General features: G+C 46.4%; 1 protein-coding gene across 1 annotated transcript; it reads right to left on the bottom strand.

Moving 5' to 3' along the window:
• Window positions 1-369: 369 nt before the first annotated feature.
• Window positions 370-14,980, bottom strand: LOC307230926 (receptor tyrosine-protein kinase erbB-3-like). Its single transcript, XM_080001422.1, is given in 29 exon segments — window positions 370-1,478; window positions 1,606-1,855; window positions 2,245-2,313; window positions 2,693-2,878; window positions 2,972-3,069; window positions 3,262-3,408; window positions 3,537-3,612; window positions 3,929-4,084; window positions 4,184-4,369; window positions 4,460-4,558; window positions 4,661-4,780; window positions 4,876-5,017; window positions 5,437-5,489; window positions 5,491-5,640; window positions 5,845-5,938; window positions 6,093-6,222; window positions 6,334-6,551; window positions 7,233-7,250; window positions 7,411-7,501; window positions 7,613-7,686; window positions 7,780-7,897; window positions 8,026-8,139; window positions 8,321-8,462; window positions 8,572-8,690; window positions 8,789-8,854; window positions 9,499-9,624; window positions 10,196-10,382; window positions 10,715-10,872; window positions 14,900-14,980. Coding segments are annotated over 28 exon segments (4,107 nt in total). The 5' UTR covers window positions 10,838-10,872; window positions 14,900-14,980; the 3' UTR covers window positions 370-723.
• Window positions 14,981-16,640: the final 1,660 nt, after the last annotated feature.

Here is a 16,640-nt window from a genome sequence, read left to right as displayed (position 1 = left end):
TTTTTTTTAATCATTATTTGTATGTATTATTATTGCATCCGTTTTTATGATATAATCATAAATAAGACAATTCGAAGAATAATTAGTCTTGATTTGTACCTGTAAATCCACTAAGGCACTTAACCATCGCCGTTTATGTGCAGAAATACGGTTATGCTGATTTAGATCAACAGGAAAACATCTGATGTTAAAAAAGAATGAAGGTTATTATTTTATTAAAATTTGTAATAATCATACAATTTGTAAAATTAGGCCATATCCGTGTGTGCTGTAGCTGCAGGTCCGACGTCACTATTTTAAGATATTTACATTTGTATTCGTTGTGTAAACAAAACATGTTTAATACATCACAAACACAAGAGGCTGAAAACACAGGAATCAAAAGTCCCCCCGCCATCTAAAAAATAAAATGAAATTCTGCTTTAGACATTATTTGTTCATTTCAACAAGTAAACACAAAAAGCTTGTAAAGCCCACAGCTTGTAAACTGGCCATTTTTTTCGACTTTTATCAACACTCAGTGCCATTATAGGGTCGAGACGCACAAAAGCTCATGTCCATAAACGTTCCATCATGTAATAGACAATACAAAAATAAGGTCACGGGACAAAAAGTGCCACGCCTACTGTATGATGGCTTTTGAATGTGTTCCCCGCTCCAAAGTCCTTCATGAATACATTAAGTGGGAAGAGAAGTGGCGTGCCCCTGCTGAGTAAAGTTTCCTCATGTTCGCACAGCCTTGGGCTTCAGGAACATCCTGCTGTGCCAATAATCTGGATTGTCAAAGGAGCTATCTCCGCCACCGGGTTCCGCCACCTTAACGCGGGCGTAGGCTTCGACGTGGGGCTCCGCCCGTGAACGCCGCACGTCCGCGCCCCCGGCGGCGTCCTCCTCCTCCCCCTGGACGTTCTGGTAGACGGCATCGTCCCCGCCCCCCTGCGCGGCAAAGGAGCTCATCTCCTCGTACTCGTAGGCTCCGTTTACGCCTTTCCTTTGTACCTTCAGCTCCGTTTTGTCTCGCAGCGCCTGTCGCAGCTTGGGTTGCCTGTTGGTGTACTGATAGTTGTTGTCCTCCGGGTAGTAGTCGTCCTCCACCGCTTCGAACCCGCCCCGGGTACCCGGATGCTCTTGAATGAGCGCCGATGGCCCAGGGGCTTCACGTGTTGTCGCCGGCGCGTTTTCCTCCGCTTCACATCCCCTGACGTCCATGTATTCGTATTCGACCTCCGAAAACGCCTGGTCCTCCGAATCCGAGTTGTGACCCGCGCCCTTGTCTCCGTCTGCGGCGTGACCGCCTTTGTCCTTCATTTTCGGCCAAGGTGCGTCGTCTCTGAGGTCGTGTTTGTTTGGGAGGGACGCGGCCTGTTTGTTCATGTACTCATATTCTTCATCGTCTGGGTCATCGGAGAGTCCCGACGAGTGGACTATGCACGTCCTCTCTCTGAAGGGAGTGTCCCGGGAGACTGAGAGCAGGGTGTCTAGAAAACGAAATGCACGCAGAGTGAGTAAGGGTTGACACGGAAACGATCGTTTTGTGGGACCCACAATCGGGTCAATCTTTTGTTCAAAGAAACGCGTTGTGGGATCGGTGTTTTCTGCTCTCACCTCTCTCGGGGCTTTCTCCAGGAAGCACGTATCCGTTGTGTTCCTCCTCGTTCTCGGTGTCCAGCGGGCTGCCGGACATGTTGTCCCCCTGCGACATGTAGGCGCTGTCCTCGCGCTGGCGTTTCCTCCTCAGGCTTCCGGTCAGCGAGAAGTCCTCATTCATCTCCAGCTCCACGACCGTGCCGCGGCCCTCCGAGCTCTCCGACATGGTCCTCGCAGAGTTGAGCCTGGAGCGCGACTGCCACATGACCTTCGAGGGAGAAACATTTACATTACCATTTCGTCATTTAGCAGACGCTTTTATCCAAAGCTACTTACAAGGGAGAATAACATTCAAGCTACATTGCGACAGAGACATTAGTGTAACAATAAATACTGCAAACACAGCACCGCGGTAGCTCAGACGCTTTGGGATGCGTTTACTTTGCGATAAATGATCACTTTAGATTTTGAACCATCTAATGTATAACCATCCGTGTAACATGAATGCAAATAGTGCTATTTGTTTTTGCAAATGCTTTCTAAATGCAGCAGGTACTAAGAAAATCAGTTACACATAAACCCATTTGAGATTCTGGAGTATACTGCCTCATGCCTTCCAGCCTAATATAAAATCTCACAGTAGCAACTATGTCTAACCTGTCCTGGGTTGTCAACGCCTGGGGTCATGGGCAGGTATCCAGCCACACTTGGTGATGTTAGGACCACCTTTAGAAGAAAGGAAAGCAAGGCTTTTCACCAGGTGACAATAAGAGGCTTCAATAGGAATTCAACGGGGAATCCACAAGCGTATCGGGTCTCATACAACAACCTGTTGGTCTCTGTTTGTGTGAAAATACAACATGGACTGCAGTGTCTACTCTATATGGGCACTGTCTTACATTAGGTTTCCCTCATAAATCTAAATGTGATCAAACAGAAAGAAGATGCCATGACAATACAACTCTGAACAGACATGAGTGATACTTACTGCACACCGGCAGCACTTTACATTGTTGTTCATTGTTGCTCATTTAAATAGCTGACAAATGAATTCCGCCCTCGTTTCAGAAATGAGATTATTTGTGCTCTCTCTCGCTCCACCTACCCTGTGGCTGTCCATCCTGGAGAGGCGCGACATGCTTCTTGACTGAGACAAATTGGGAGGGACGGTGGCCACGCCGCCCTCCAGCCCCTCTTCCCCTAAGTTGTCCAGCTCCCCGTCCAGTTGGTCCAGCTCCACGCTCCGCTGGTGGTGTTCGTCCGGCCCGGTTTCCTGTGGGCTGCAGTCCCCCTGTGACAGATAAAAACGCAGCAGTCACCTCCTCACCGTGTCACACAAAGCAGACGTGCATTGGCTGCTGGGAGCGATGGATCCAAATCTTACTTTGACCACGAGGTAGCGGGGCGGGTCTCTGGCCATCCTGGTAAACTCATTCGCCAGCTCTTTAAAGGTTGGACGCACATTTTCATCGATCATCCAACCTGTTTGTGCAGAAAGAAAAAATGCTACAACACGCAACCGGAGTTTCCGAACCCAAGTTGTAGGGATACATGATCAATACATTGCCAGTATGAAAAAGCCCGGGTTTCGAAAAACTTGTGTCTGATGTAGTGAAAAGCATCCGTGGTTTAGTCCAGAATGGCTGAGAATAAGGGGAGTGGGAAGTCACTCACACTTGACCATGACCATGTAGACGTCTATCGTGCAGATTTGAGGCTGGGACAGACGCTCGCCTTTCTCCAGCAGATCAGGCACCTCCTGCGGTCGCATCGTTGCGTACGGCTCGGCCCCGTAAGACATCATCTCCCATATGGTCACACCTAAACGAAGGACACACACACACACACACACACACGAGTATGTTCTGCATGTTTAACTGTTCACCACGAACGTCGACCGTTTTCATAGAGCCGCACGGAGGATTAGGACCGGGCCATTGAATACTCACCATAGCTCCAGACGTCACTCTGATGCGTGTATCTGCGAAACAAGATACTCTCCAAGGCCATCCACTTGATTGGTGCCTGAAGAACATACATCAATTCAATATGTGTATTGACTGCGTTCATGTATGCAGAGTATGAGTTATGTTTAAATGGTGGCTGAATGTATGTGGTGTCATGCATGCACATGAAACAGAAAACAGAGGTTTTCTGGATATCTGGCTGTGGTATGTTGCACACTGTAATTATTTTGGACCTAATTCTACAACTTCACTGATGTTTTTTCTGGGTCAACCCCAACCCCTCTAGTAAAAAACAGTAAACCCTGTTTCTGCAGGCTCTGCATCACACGCCGATATGAACTAGCCCTGGCTATCTTTATCGGCAGGTTACACACCTTGACCTCATTGTAAAAGTACTTCTTTTCATCGGGGTAAAGCAGATCTGCGATGCCGTAGTCTGAGATCTGGACCATGAAGTCGTTCTTCAGGAGCACGTTTCTTGCAGCCAGATTCCTGTGGACCATCCTGTGCTCCTCCAAGTAGTACATACCCTAACCGAGATGGAAAAGTCATCACTTTTAAACCTGAGTCGTCTCCTCGAATAACAGTTCTCACTAAAAAAAAATATGATCCAACTAATGGCGTCTTACCTTTGCAATTTGCACACACCAGTTGAGTAGCCTCTGGGGGCCAAGGTTGTTCTTGCTTTGCCTTATGTGCTCCAACAGAGAGCCCTGACTGCTGAACCGGGAGACCAGCTGCAGGCTGGCCCCCGGGCAGATCCCTAAGATCCTGACTACGTTAGCATGATCCAAGCTCCCCATGGCCATCATGTGCTGCAAGAAGCATATGAGGATTTAACCAAAAATATGACAAATGAACGTCGAATGTGAACAGATGTTAAGTTCTGATTCGGGTTGCCTCACATCTGTGATCTCCATGAATGTCTGCCGCCCGTTGCGATCGTGAATGGTCTTTATGGTCACTGGAAGCTTCACCGTGTCGCCTTCAGGAATCCAAATGCCCTGTAATATCAGATGTGATGAATAACCTGTTCTTGGATATAAAAAAATAAAAATAAAAATCGGAACGTTTGGTTTTCAGGCACGTGTGGATCAAGTCGATACCTTATGGACGGATCCAAACACTCCATGACCCAGCAGCTTGCCCTTACGCAGCTCTGTGGGCTTCAGGAGTCGCAAATGGACCTTCACCCCTTTCTCGCCGGGATCCAACGGCTCGAAGCTCTGTCAAAACGCACAATGCGCGTAAAAAAAACAGAAAAAGAACCACAACGGGAAATAACAGCGTAATGAATCCCACAAAGAAGCTTTCCACTGACTCCTCCGCTCTCCATGTATCTTCTCATCGCTCGCTTGCGACGTATGGCAAGACCACGGCGGTAGAGAATGCTTAGAGCGAAGACGGAGAGTCCGACGAACACGAAAGCGAGGACCCCCAGCACGATGCCGGTCAGAGCTTGTCTGGACAGACACAAAAAAAAACCAAAAAAGCGGTGTAAGATTCGTGGCATTTGAGCAGTAGTCACCAAATGACCGCGTGAAAACATATCCGTCTTGAAGTTTTAGAAGAGTAAAAAAAAGTACCAGGGACGGGGACAAAGCTTACCCAGACATACGCTCCAGGAATGCAGTCCCCAAGCAGCCCTCCATTTTTGGGCCTATGCACCTGAACACAGAACACAGAGAGAATCCAAAATGAGTGACATACATACAAATATGCTCACACCCACGCACGCACGCACGCACGCACGCACGCACGCACGCACGCACGCACGCACGCACGCACGCACGCACGCACGCACGCACGCACGCACGCACGCACGCACGCACGCACGCACGCACGCACACACACACACACACACACACACACACACACACACACACACACACACACACACACTCCCTCCTCCTCCCCCTGTCCCCACTCACCCTTGGGTGCAGTTGATGTGGCAGGGTTCACAGCTGCGGTGTTTGTTGGGGTACTTAAAGATGACTCCCTCCCCTCCCATCACCCCCACGGGACACGAGGAGACACAATGGGGCCCGTCCTTAAAACTGGCACACGCCATACAGTCGTCTGCTCCCTGGCAAGAATAAAAAGAGAGGACAGTTGGGCAGGCGCACACAGATGCCGACAAAGCGACAGGTGAACGATTTCATGATCCAAAATTAGAAGTCGAAACATTTATTTTTTTGAAATATTCACATTAATATGCCTCAACCTCGGGAAATGACCGTGGCGCTGTGATAGAGCGACATTGCGCGTTAATCCATGAGGAAGAACGTACCGCACCAGTGCAGGTCGGCTTTCCCTCCTGGACCTCGCACTCCGAGTGGCAGGGCATACATTCTCCTTTTGGCGACGCAAACTCACGCGTCTTACTGCGTCACAAAATGGAAAGAGAACATTTTGAGCACTCTGTTCACCCTGATACGGTTATAACGGGCTCTTCTCAGATCACGCCGAGGGGCGATTACGGTGATGTGGATTAATGTGCATTTATCCTGTAACAATTCAACCGGTAAAGTGACTGACCCAGTGAGGAACATGCACTGCGGGACACAGGTTCCCCCTCGGCTGTAATTCTTGCAGGAAAGACACTGGTTTGGCCCAGGACCCCAACAACCACCGGAGCACAGAAGGTCGCACACATGGCCCTCCGCAACTACATACACACAACAACATTAAAGTCACATTAGATCACGTTAAAGTCACATGAGATCACATTAAAGTCACATTAGATGACAAATAACACTCCTCGTCGCTCTTCTCTTACCACATTTACTCGTCGGCCTGTTGTCTTTGATGTCGATGTGTTTCTGGCGCCGCTGAGGACGGGAGTTGCCGCTGAAGAGGCGTGTCCAGTTGACGTTGTCGTGGTAACACAGCATCTTGTTGCCTGTGATGTACACGCCGCCGTCGTTGATTCTTCTCAGCGAGCGCAGCCCCAGATACGTCAGGGATGGAATCTTCATCACCAGCAGAGAGTAGCTCCTGATGGCAGGAGTACGTCATTTATTATTTAAATACCAACACAATTTGATGGAACGCTGACGGGATTAAGAACTATATTGTTTTCATTTGAATGACCTTTCAATATAACCTGCTATCCCTGTGGTTGCTGCCATTCAAATATATTAAAATAAACATCCATAAAACCCTCACATAGTATCCAGAAAACACGTATCATCCAATTATGACTCTTCTGTTGTTTTAAAACAGTGACATTATTACATTATGGAATATAATAATAATATAATGACAATAATAGTAACCTTTATTTCTATAGCACCTCTCATACACAACGTGCAACTCAAAGTAAAACATTAATAGACGGCATTCAAATAGTAATGATGAAAAAAGTGAACAAGCAAAATGCATTTAATAAAAAATAAGTCAACTTTATGCTGGGTTTCAGTTTTGGGTAATCAATTTAGACCTTGAAGGATTCACATTCATCGTCCCTCAGCAAATTATTTTCAGTCATCGTTTCACTCAAATTATTGGCCTGAAATTGTTAGTCTCTAAATACTATACCCAAGCAATTCTCAAATACTTTGGTTATTTGAGTTTGAGTTACTTGAGTTTGCGTCTGTGCGCGTGCTGAAGGTTTAAGAGTTGTGCGAAAAATAAAATCACATGCCAAGCAACCGGAAGAGGAACACATTGCTGTACCTTTTAGCGGTGGATCTTCTACGTGGGTCAAATTGAGAGGAGTGAGGATCGAGCGGCGAGCGTGGTGAGAGAGGCACAAAATGAGATGGGCAGGGCAGTCATACAGAGGGGGTCAAATGAGTTCAGCGGACGTGTGCCTCGCTGTTAAAAAACGGGTCAAGTAAAAAAAAAAAAAGACCTGAAAATCGTTCTCCCCTGGATGGTTTGGAGGTTGGAGAAGACCGACAGGTCGGTCATGCTTCCAGGCCACGACTGGATGCTTAGAATGTCTGCGAGCGGAGGCAAAGTGTTACGCGCAAATTTGTTGCTCTGGAGAAGCACGCAGTCAGCGTCGCAAGCTGGTGAGAAAAACACATACGCCACACGCGGACGCCACACACCTGTTATCTCCCGCACCGTTTTGAAGATTTTCAGTTTCTCGGGGTCCAGGGCCGGAATGTTCTTGTAGGCGTCCCTTTTGCACCGAAAGAAAATTGCGGCGTTATTCACCGAAGATTCGTCGGCGAAAGTGTGGCGGTGAATGCGGCGGGAGAGGAGTGTTGCTCACCCATTGATTCCAGTCACCAGGAAGTGCAGGCTGCCCTGGATCTTTGTGCAGTTGATGAAGCTGTCGATGTTCAGGGCGTCCACCGTCTGTCTGTCGGCGGGGCCGGTTCCACGGCAGGCTGCGATGGGGTACGGTTAGCGGGAAGGGGCGTTAACTTATCACAGTGTCATGGCACAAGTCCAATTCAGTGATTCGTGAGCCCGTTATATATATATTTTTTTGCAATTCTTGAACGAGTTGAAGCACCTTTTGGACAGGGGCCTCCGCAGGGCTCGCATCTTTTCACTCCTTTTTTCTCCACTTCCATTTTGTCTGAGGGGCAGCTGCTCACACACGAGCTTCCAGCCACCACAAAGTTCGCTGCGGACGGACGAGAGAATGAGCCGGTTTGCATCAACCCTTAACGGGGCCCTAAATTGCAATCGTTGCACATTTCCAAACCGACCTGGACAGCGGACGCGTGCACTTGTCTATATGAAATGGTGTGAAAGATGAAATTGAACAAAACCTCCGGTGTGTGAACCTGCAGACCCAGACTTACCGGGGCATTGCGCCACACAGATGGAACCGTACTGGTACTTTGCGCTCGGGTTGGGCTCCAGTTTGAACGTATGCTTGTTGTAGATCAGAGTCTGGGGACACTGAGGCACGCAGGAGCCAGAGTTGTTGAAGCTCCGACAAGCCTGCCAAAATCACACACACACGCGCGCACATGCACACACAGTAAACCAAACGGCCCCGTGCATCGTTTTCGTTTCAGGTCTGTGTCCGCGGTCAGTGCGGCAAACTCACAAAGCAGTCTGTATCCAGGGGTCCAGTGCAGCCACCTGCACACTCCATGTGGCAGCACTCACTGGGGCTTTGTCCAAAGCAACGGCCGTTACACTGAGGGGCGCACACAGTTTTCGTCACTGTAAGAGAGACGGGGAAGCAGTCAGGGAAACATGAATGCATCAATACGGCACAATAACATATTGATTAATACAAAAAGAGACATCTGATGACTCACGGATCTGGCATGTCTCATTTCCAGGGCCCCAACACAGAACGTCACCGCAGGATTCATCACAAGGCTCTGGAATATTGAATATTTGAAATCTGTCACGATCAGCGAATAAATTAGTATTATCGTATAAATATACAATATCGTAAGTAGACAGCGAATCAAAAGCAAGCGTGCCCATCATGTTACAGTTACTCGCTGCATTTTATTTCAGACACCGTTTTAGAAAAATCTGCAGCCACAAACCGACGGTACGTACAGTTTTTGTTTGTTCTGAAAATGTTCCGTTTGTACAAAAACGGGAAAAAAGCCGTTTTTTGATAATAATAAAACAGAAAACGAAAAAAAGACCGAGTGTATGTATATGTGTACCAACACACTAGCCTATATATGATGCATATTTTTGCCCTGCTATAGAGTAGACCCAGGTTCGATTCCCGATGTGTGAACTCATGTTTTCACTGTGTTTCAAACTTGATAATAAAATCTTTATCATTAGAGTGAATATTTTTTTTAACAGTAAATACAAGGGCAGAAAAATAACATGGATAAAGAAAGACAACCAACCAATATCACTTTGGTTGTCTTTGTTTGTTTTCTTTTTCAGGAACTTTTTCGTTCCTGAAAAACGGTTCCTGGGTACTTTGGGTGGAAACGCGGCTCTACCAAACCCAGTCAGAGAATCCCAATCTTAGATGATGCATCCACCCACTCACTCTCAGGTCCATTTTCGTTGATGATAATTTCAGATGTTCCGTCCTTCACAATGTCCAGCCAGTTCACCTGAGGGGCGTAGCTCAGGAACCTATTCTGGATGATTTGGACCCCTCCCTCCAGTATCTCTGTTGATATGACACACGCACACGCACGCACACACGCACACACGCACACACACACACACACACACACACACACACACACACACACACACACACACACACACAAGCATGTTGATTACGAGAAAAAAACAAAACAACATGGGAAACAAGCCCCTACAGGCTGATCATTTGCTCATTAAGTATTTACTGTATACAGCCAGTAATGTGCTAGAGCTTGTGTTAGTGACGGTTAAGAACCAAACACATCAGACATTCCAGGGACTTCCCGTCATTATACCTGCGTAGGACACACACACACATTTGTTACAATGCCTCTTGACAACAGGCACGCTGAGGGCGGGGTTACCCTGCCTGGGCGTGGGAGCACCAACAGCAACCAACTGTGATCCCAAACCCGACCTCCGCACAGGCTCCTGTGTGCACCAGTGTACACATTTAACAGGGCAGACGTGACGTGTTGATGTTAAACATTTCACCTTGTACTCTGAGGACCTTCATTCTCAATACATCTCTTTTAACTCACTCATATCATTTGCGCGCATGTGTGTGTGTGCGCGTGTGTGTGTGTGTCTACCTGTAAGGTGTGTGAGGCCCAGCTCCTGAAGCCCATTAGGTCCATCTTTCTGATAGTTGACCAGCACAGCCAAGGCAAAGCGGTCCCTGAATAGCGTGTTGCCTCTGATGACGCGCAGGTGGTCCAGTGGCACGCGGCTGAACTGGTTGATGGCGATCAGGATGTAGCCCGTCACCTCCCTGATGGACTGCAGGGGTTCAGAGGGAGAGGCAGAAGAAAAGGTAAGCGAGGGAGGAAGGAAGGAAGGAGGAGGGAAAGGAGAAAATGGCATCCTTGCATTATCCTACAGTGGAGGCAGCGGTTTGTGTGCAACGCAGAGGTATGCATCCTCAACTCTGCATGTTTCGGGGGGTGGGGGTGGGGTTGGGGGGTTGGCAGGAGGGGGTGGGATCGGGAATACACTCTTGGAAAATAAAGTACAGTAATTTTGTACCTCTGCCGATAAATTTGCACTCACTGGTATAAAAGTCTTACAAAGTTGGCCTTTTACCGGCAGCTACCGGAAAGACAAACGCTCACCTGCAGGAAGGAGAAGTCTCTCCAGTGCTCCATCATGGTGATCTCCAGGTTGCCCATGACAATTTCGCAGTCCGTGTACATGGCCTTCATCAGTCGGTACTGCATGTCGGAGCTTCCTGTCATGCTCAGAGCGTTCTTGGTGCCGGAACAAACTCTCACTGGCAAAGTCGAAAAAAGATCACGTTCTCATCAACAAGTTCTTGTAGAATTGAGTATTATGTCATCTCACATATACAACCTTAATACAGTGTATTAGAGATGCATGCGTTTAAGATGCTCTAAGTTTCTTTTGCTGCAGTCCACAGACAATTTTACAGAAAGTTTACAGACCTACTCCTTAATATATCTAGAAAGTAATAACTTAGTACATATTCATTTGATTACTGCACAGGTAGACATAATAACACCAACACATTTAATAGCAAAACATGAACTATTAAAAAAAAAAATCGAAAATTCGAAAAAAGAAAATTAGAAGTATACCCATGAAGTAGCACGAACGGCAGATGAAAAATCTGCTTTTTGTCTTTTTTTTATGCCACTTGTATATGTGAGCACAACATCAAATAAAGCACCGTAACCACGCGAAACAAACCAAGAGGTGAGAGGTAAACACACAGCTCCAAGGACAGACAGCGGACAACTTTGCTATTCAAATCTGAGAGAGAGAGAGACAGAGAGAGAGAGAGAGAGAGAGAGTTCCATAGAGGGAGTGAAGGAAAGAACTGAGAGAAAAAAACATAATTTTCATGTTGTGTCTAGATGCTGCATAGCCACAAACACAAGCACACATATGTATAATTACTTGTGTATGCCATTATGTATAATTTAGGCCATTGGCTTTGGACACTCCCAGGCCCTGTGTACTAATCATTGCTTTAGACACTGAAGACTTGCCATAAACACTAATCTGACTGACTCCAATCTGGTCTCAAGTCCACATTTTGAAGGACTCTTGACAGCGTATTAACTTGGACTGGAGCCCGCCTCAGACGATGCTGACTTTCCATTATCCCAAGATCAATCGAGTGGCAAGACTGCAATTTAAGTAAATCAAACATTTGCAGAACACACTTGCTCTGGAACTCGCGCGGCCTCGACTGTGACACTGCCCCGACGAGTCAGACGAATGGCCTCAAAACATGCAACCCAATCATGTGAATCTGGACAGGTAGCGCTGGGACAACAACAACAACAACAGCAGTAGAACCAGGAAGCGGCGCCGGGTCACGTCCATCAACCGCAGAGCAGTAAACTGCAGCGTCTTGCGCGACTGTGATTTAATTAGTGCAATAAGCCTGAGCATCGTAAAGTTTAGATAAGACAGATTTTATTGTGTGGGTCCAGGTTAAGAAGTGAAGTCAAGAACTTGGACAAAGTAATTATTGACAGAGGAAGGACCCCTTTCTTTGGGACACATGTGTGCATGTTTAAACTGGGGACATCGCTAAGCACTAAGAACCAGCGTTGGACTCTGTTGCTTCTACCATGGGAGGCTATGAGGCGATATTCATTCCCAGCAGCATTTAGGCAAGAGACGTTTGTCTGATTGATATAAAGTTCAGTGGCTCAAAGGTGAACCTTTTTTTTTTTTTTATCTACTCCACCTAAGTTCAGCCTTGGGTGCAGTTCTATGTTATCAGCGGATGGCTTAAGCGGCTGACTCTACGGCATCTGAATGAGCCGTTGGGAAATGTTCTTCACAAAAATGCACGTCCAATGCCTGAGGTCCCAGGTACCACTTGCAGTCGACCACACGCGTGCGAATCGCTGCCGAAGGGATACGTGCAAGGACACCAGAAGACGGTCTCAGTGAAAGGTGGTGCAGCCGTCAGAGGAATTATTTGTTGGCAATACGCTCACTGCACATGTTGCAGCTGTGGAAGCTGAAAGTCGCGACAGACTGAGGAGGGGTTGTTTTTTTTTTGCTCTCAAAGAGGTACTTTCAGCGTTGGCAGATGGATGATGAAAAAAAAAAAGAATGGGCTGAAGGGTTAAGAGAGAATCCACACGCACGCACACACGCACGCACGCACGCACACACACACACAGACAGACACCCACAATGGCGCTATTATGAAAGAGTGCAAAACAAGTGTCTGTTGTAGTACATCAAGATTTGTAGCCATGCCCCTTTCCTTTGGCTCAGATCCATTCTTCGCCGTATGCACGCTATTTTATTATTTCTTTCACTAATTCCATCCTCTCCATCTTGTCTGTGCGCAGTCGTTCCAGCCCTAATTAGGCCTTTACGCACCTTTTTGTTTTTCTTGAATTTAACTTTTGTCATCCAAATGATGGCTGCTGTGACCCTCCATGAGCGGCGACCCGAGCGGCTGAGGCCAATGCTCAGCTTTTATTTTGATTGAGCTTTTCTGTCGACATCAACTCTCTAAGGCGCACAATAAAAGAACGGTGGGAGGAGGATATAAAGCACGGGAGATGATGACTGGGGTAAACCGAAACTTGGCACAGCAGCAAAGAGATTACTGCATACCTCGCTCTCACACTCTGAGTTGGAGCGCTCAAACACGCACACACGGCACACTCACACAAACAAAGGCAGACACCTGAGCACCTGTACGATTTTCTGGCCTTTTCTATTCTTGCGCCTGATGCTTCCTGGTTCATAAGGGCACACTTGTACTACGGCGTGAAGCTTTCTGCTGGCCTCCTGCACCGAGAGCTATTTCCTGACCCCCAGTGACTAGACTGGGACTGACTCATTGGATCAGGGCTTGCTCAACGTCGCCCTGCACGCCAGCTTGACAACTGGAGTGACAGCATGTTTGCTATGTGACACATCGGTTAGTTGGAACAAATCTACAACCTGTAAAGCCACAATAATAGAAGCACTTAACAGCAAGGAACAAACTGTTTTTCTTAGAGATGAAAATAAAAATAAATATTCAACAGCACTGCCACAGCTGTCATAGCCGTTGGTGATTGAATTCACTTTTCTTTTTCCAAATAAACTGGCAGCAGAGGAGTACTGAATTTAATACAACGCCATTACCAGGCTTTATATAAGACATATGTCAATATCCTTTTTCTTAATTGACTGACCATGTTCACCTAAAACCATGCTGAGATTTTCAAATTAGGAATTAAATCCATCCTCATCATTACATCGGAAAGGTATTGAGGGAAGAAATACTCATTGTGCAGCTTGTGCACACAATTCCTAAGATAGTTTTTTGCTTTTTCAATCTTGAATTAACGCACAATACAGGCGGTCTCACACCTCGTTCCTACCACACAAGCCCTGCAGCCCGGTTTGCAACGACATGGGTGCTGCAAAATAACTCCCGATGTTGTGACAAAACCAGTGAATGCTTTGCAAATTTCACTAAACCTATCACTTGCATGAGAAAATTAAGTAACATTTGCATTACATTGCATGTACATGGGTATTTGACGCACAATTGCGTTGTTAAAGGCACGTAAACTACTTTGTAACAGCTTTGTATTGACATTAATGCTCTTTCCTATGCACTATATGCCATAGGCTGTTGTTATTGTTGTCGTTTTTGTTGTTGTTTACAACACATAGTCTGGATTTTTCAACAATGGTACTTTGAATGTCTTGCATCCGTGATGAATACAACCTCATTTGCGCAATTTTCTCTGTATCACAGCAACAAGTGAACTCTCCGAGCGTCCTGGTGGTGACGTTGTTTCTTTTGTTTGTCCGTTAGATATTATATACATTTGTTATGCACCTGTCGACAGGTGACAGCAGTAGCGTGGGGCCAAAGTTCACAGAGGCTGACGTGGTTCAAATCAAAACACCTCTCTGTAACGTGAGTCACACCTGTAGTCACACAGGTCTTCAGAGTATCGGTTGTTGTTGATGATGATTTTGCCATCGCGGGGTGTAAGCATACAGGGCACCGTGTCGCTATCAGCAGATGGTGAAAGATAGACCTCCCCTTATCTCAAAGGGGAGACAAACACAGAAAGCACACACGGCCGGGAGAGGTGTAGTTGACAGGCAGAAAACCAGTTCTAGGTGTGTAGAACTGGTTTTGGCTGTGATTGCTCTAGTACCGGACTGGCTCAGGTAGAGAAGGGTGAAATCGCAGCTCGGTGGGATTCCTGTGCGGATAAAAACCAAAAAAAAAAACCCCAAAAAAAAACGTCGGCGGTAGACGTTTGTTCACGTTTGAATAGAAAAGAACCTACCTTCTTGAGTCTGAGTCCAGGACGGCTGCAAAAACCACAGCAGCAGGACAAATAGTGCAAGTAGCTTATTGAAAAGGATCATCTTCATTTAACCAGTGATGTACAATCACGTCGTCCTTGTCTCGGGGGGGGGGGGGGTCACTTCTCTCACTTCAGTCCATTTCATCCATTGGGTTGACAGCGACTCTACCACGGTGACCCGGCGGCCAGGGCTCCTCCTTCACCGTCTTCCCTCCGACTCTCCCGGAGCGACCGAGCGGCGACCGAGTCACTCCACGTGCGGTCCACGCCAAGCGGCGCGCGGCGCGACGCGTCCGCGGGCGGAGCGCGAGCAAATCAGTGCGACGCAGTCATTGGAGGGCGCGCTCGACCAATCAGGGGCCGGAGCGTCCGCCCGTGAAGTTTATCCTGCGGGGTGCGGCTCTGCGGGCTCTGCGGGCTCGGCGGGCTCGGCGGGCTCGGTGCCGGTTCGTCTCAGACGGCTTGAATGCAGATGAAAGAAAACAACAACAACAACAACAACAACAACAACAACAACAACAACAACAACAACAACAACAACAACCCTCTAATAGTCAACGAATGTGTGTATTGTAAATGGTTAGGCACCGGTGTTAAAGACAAAAACACCAATCACAGGAAGAATAGTCACGGAAAGTTGTAGTTGCTGAGTAGTTTGAGATATATGTATATTGTCGGTGTAGTAACTCTATAGTAAAATATAGGTCATACCCAAGTCCAGGAATTAGAACGTTTGACATTATGTTTGCATAATACTAAATACCATGGTTTCTAAAGGCAGTATTGAAGAGCATAGTATTAAATTACCCATAGTATTACATGTAATACTCATAGTATTAAATAGCTCTCATGGATCTTTGCTTGTGGCTCAACTGTTCAGGGCTGTTCAGCGTAGTGCAAAGCCTCATTACCGACACAGTACCATCCGCTTTTTACTCTGCTCATTCTTTCTGAGTGCACAGGTAACAGTAGTGTTCACATGACGTTATTTAATGTTTCTTGTTGTGTTCCTGTGCTTATTAAATGGAGTGCAATTGTGTGCAATTGTACTAAGTTACTAAGTTTGAGTATAAAATAAATAATCCAATAAGAAGAAACCCTATTGGATTTGACTGCACATTATTTCACTCTTTCAAACTTTACCAAAAACACTTGTCAGAAACGCAAATAAATGAAACAAAAATATTGACAAGGTGTTGTTGGTTTTGCAATGACCCAACACTCTCCTATTTGTGCAAATAATCTTTGGACAGATACCTCCTCAGACAGAAGTGCTGGGGAGGTAAAAGGGTGAATTTGAATTAATTGCGACTGCATATCTAAAATGAGTTAATGTCTTCATGAGGTAGAAACTCAAGTTCCAAGATGTATGGTGAATTTATTTTCCCCAAACTGCCATTAAAATTCCCTCCCTCTTATTACATGTTATTAGAGAGCTACAGCTCATGGAATCCCCCAAATAAATACAAGTAAAATAAAAGTTTAATATTAACTTAACTCTAGGCACTTATTAATGGTGAGATGAACGGAAACATGTTGACCTTGTGTGTATTGACCTTTATGTACATGTGTAAATGTATTTATCCCAATCTGTTGCAATTCAACAGAGTAATTTATATTTTAAGTATGCCCTATTTTAAGATAAGATAACACTTTATTAATTCCCATGGAGATGAAGAAAGTGCAATAAACCCCAAAAAATAAAAAAATAAACCTCGGG

Source organism: Zeus faber (genome assembly GCF_960531495.2).
Source record: "Zeus faber genome assembly, chromosome: 5".
In the NCBI taxonomy this organism is placed as follows: Eukaryota; Metazoa; Chordata; class Actinopteri; order Zeiformes; family Zeidae; genus Zeus; species Zeus faber.
The sequence above is the reverse complement of the archived record's forward strand: the minus strand, read 5'-3'. Positions and strand labels throughout refer to the sequence as shown.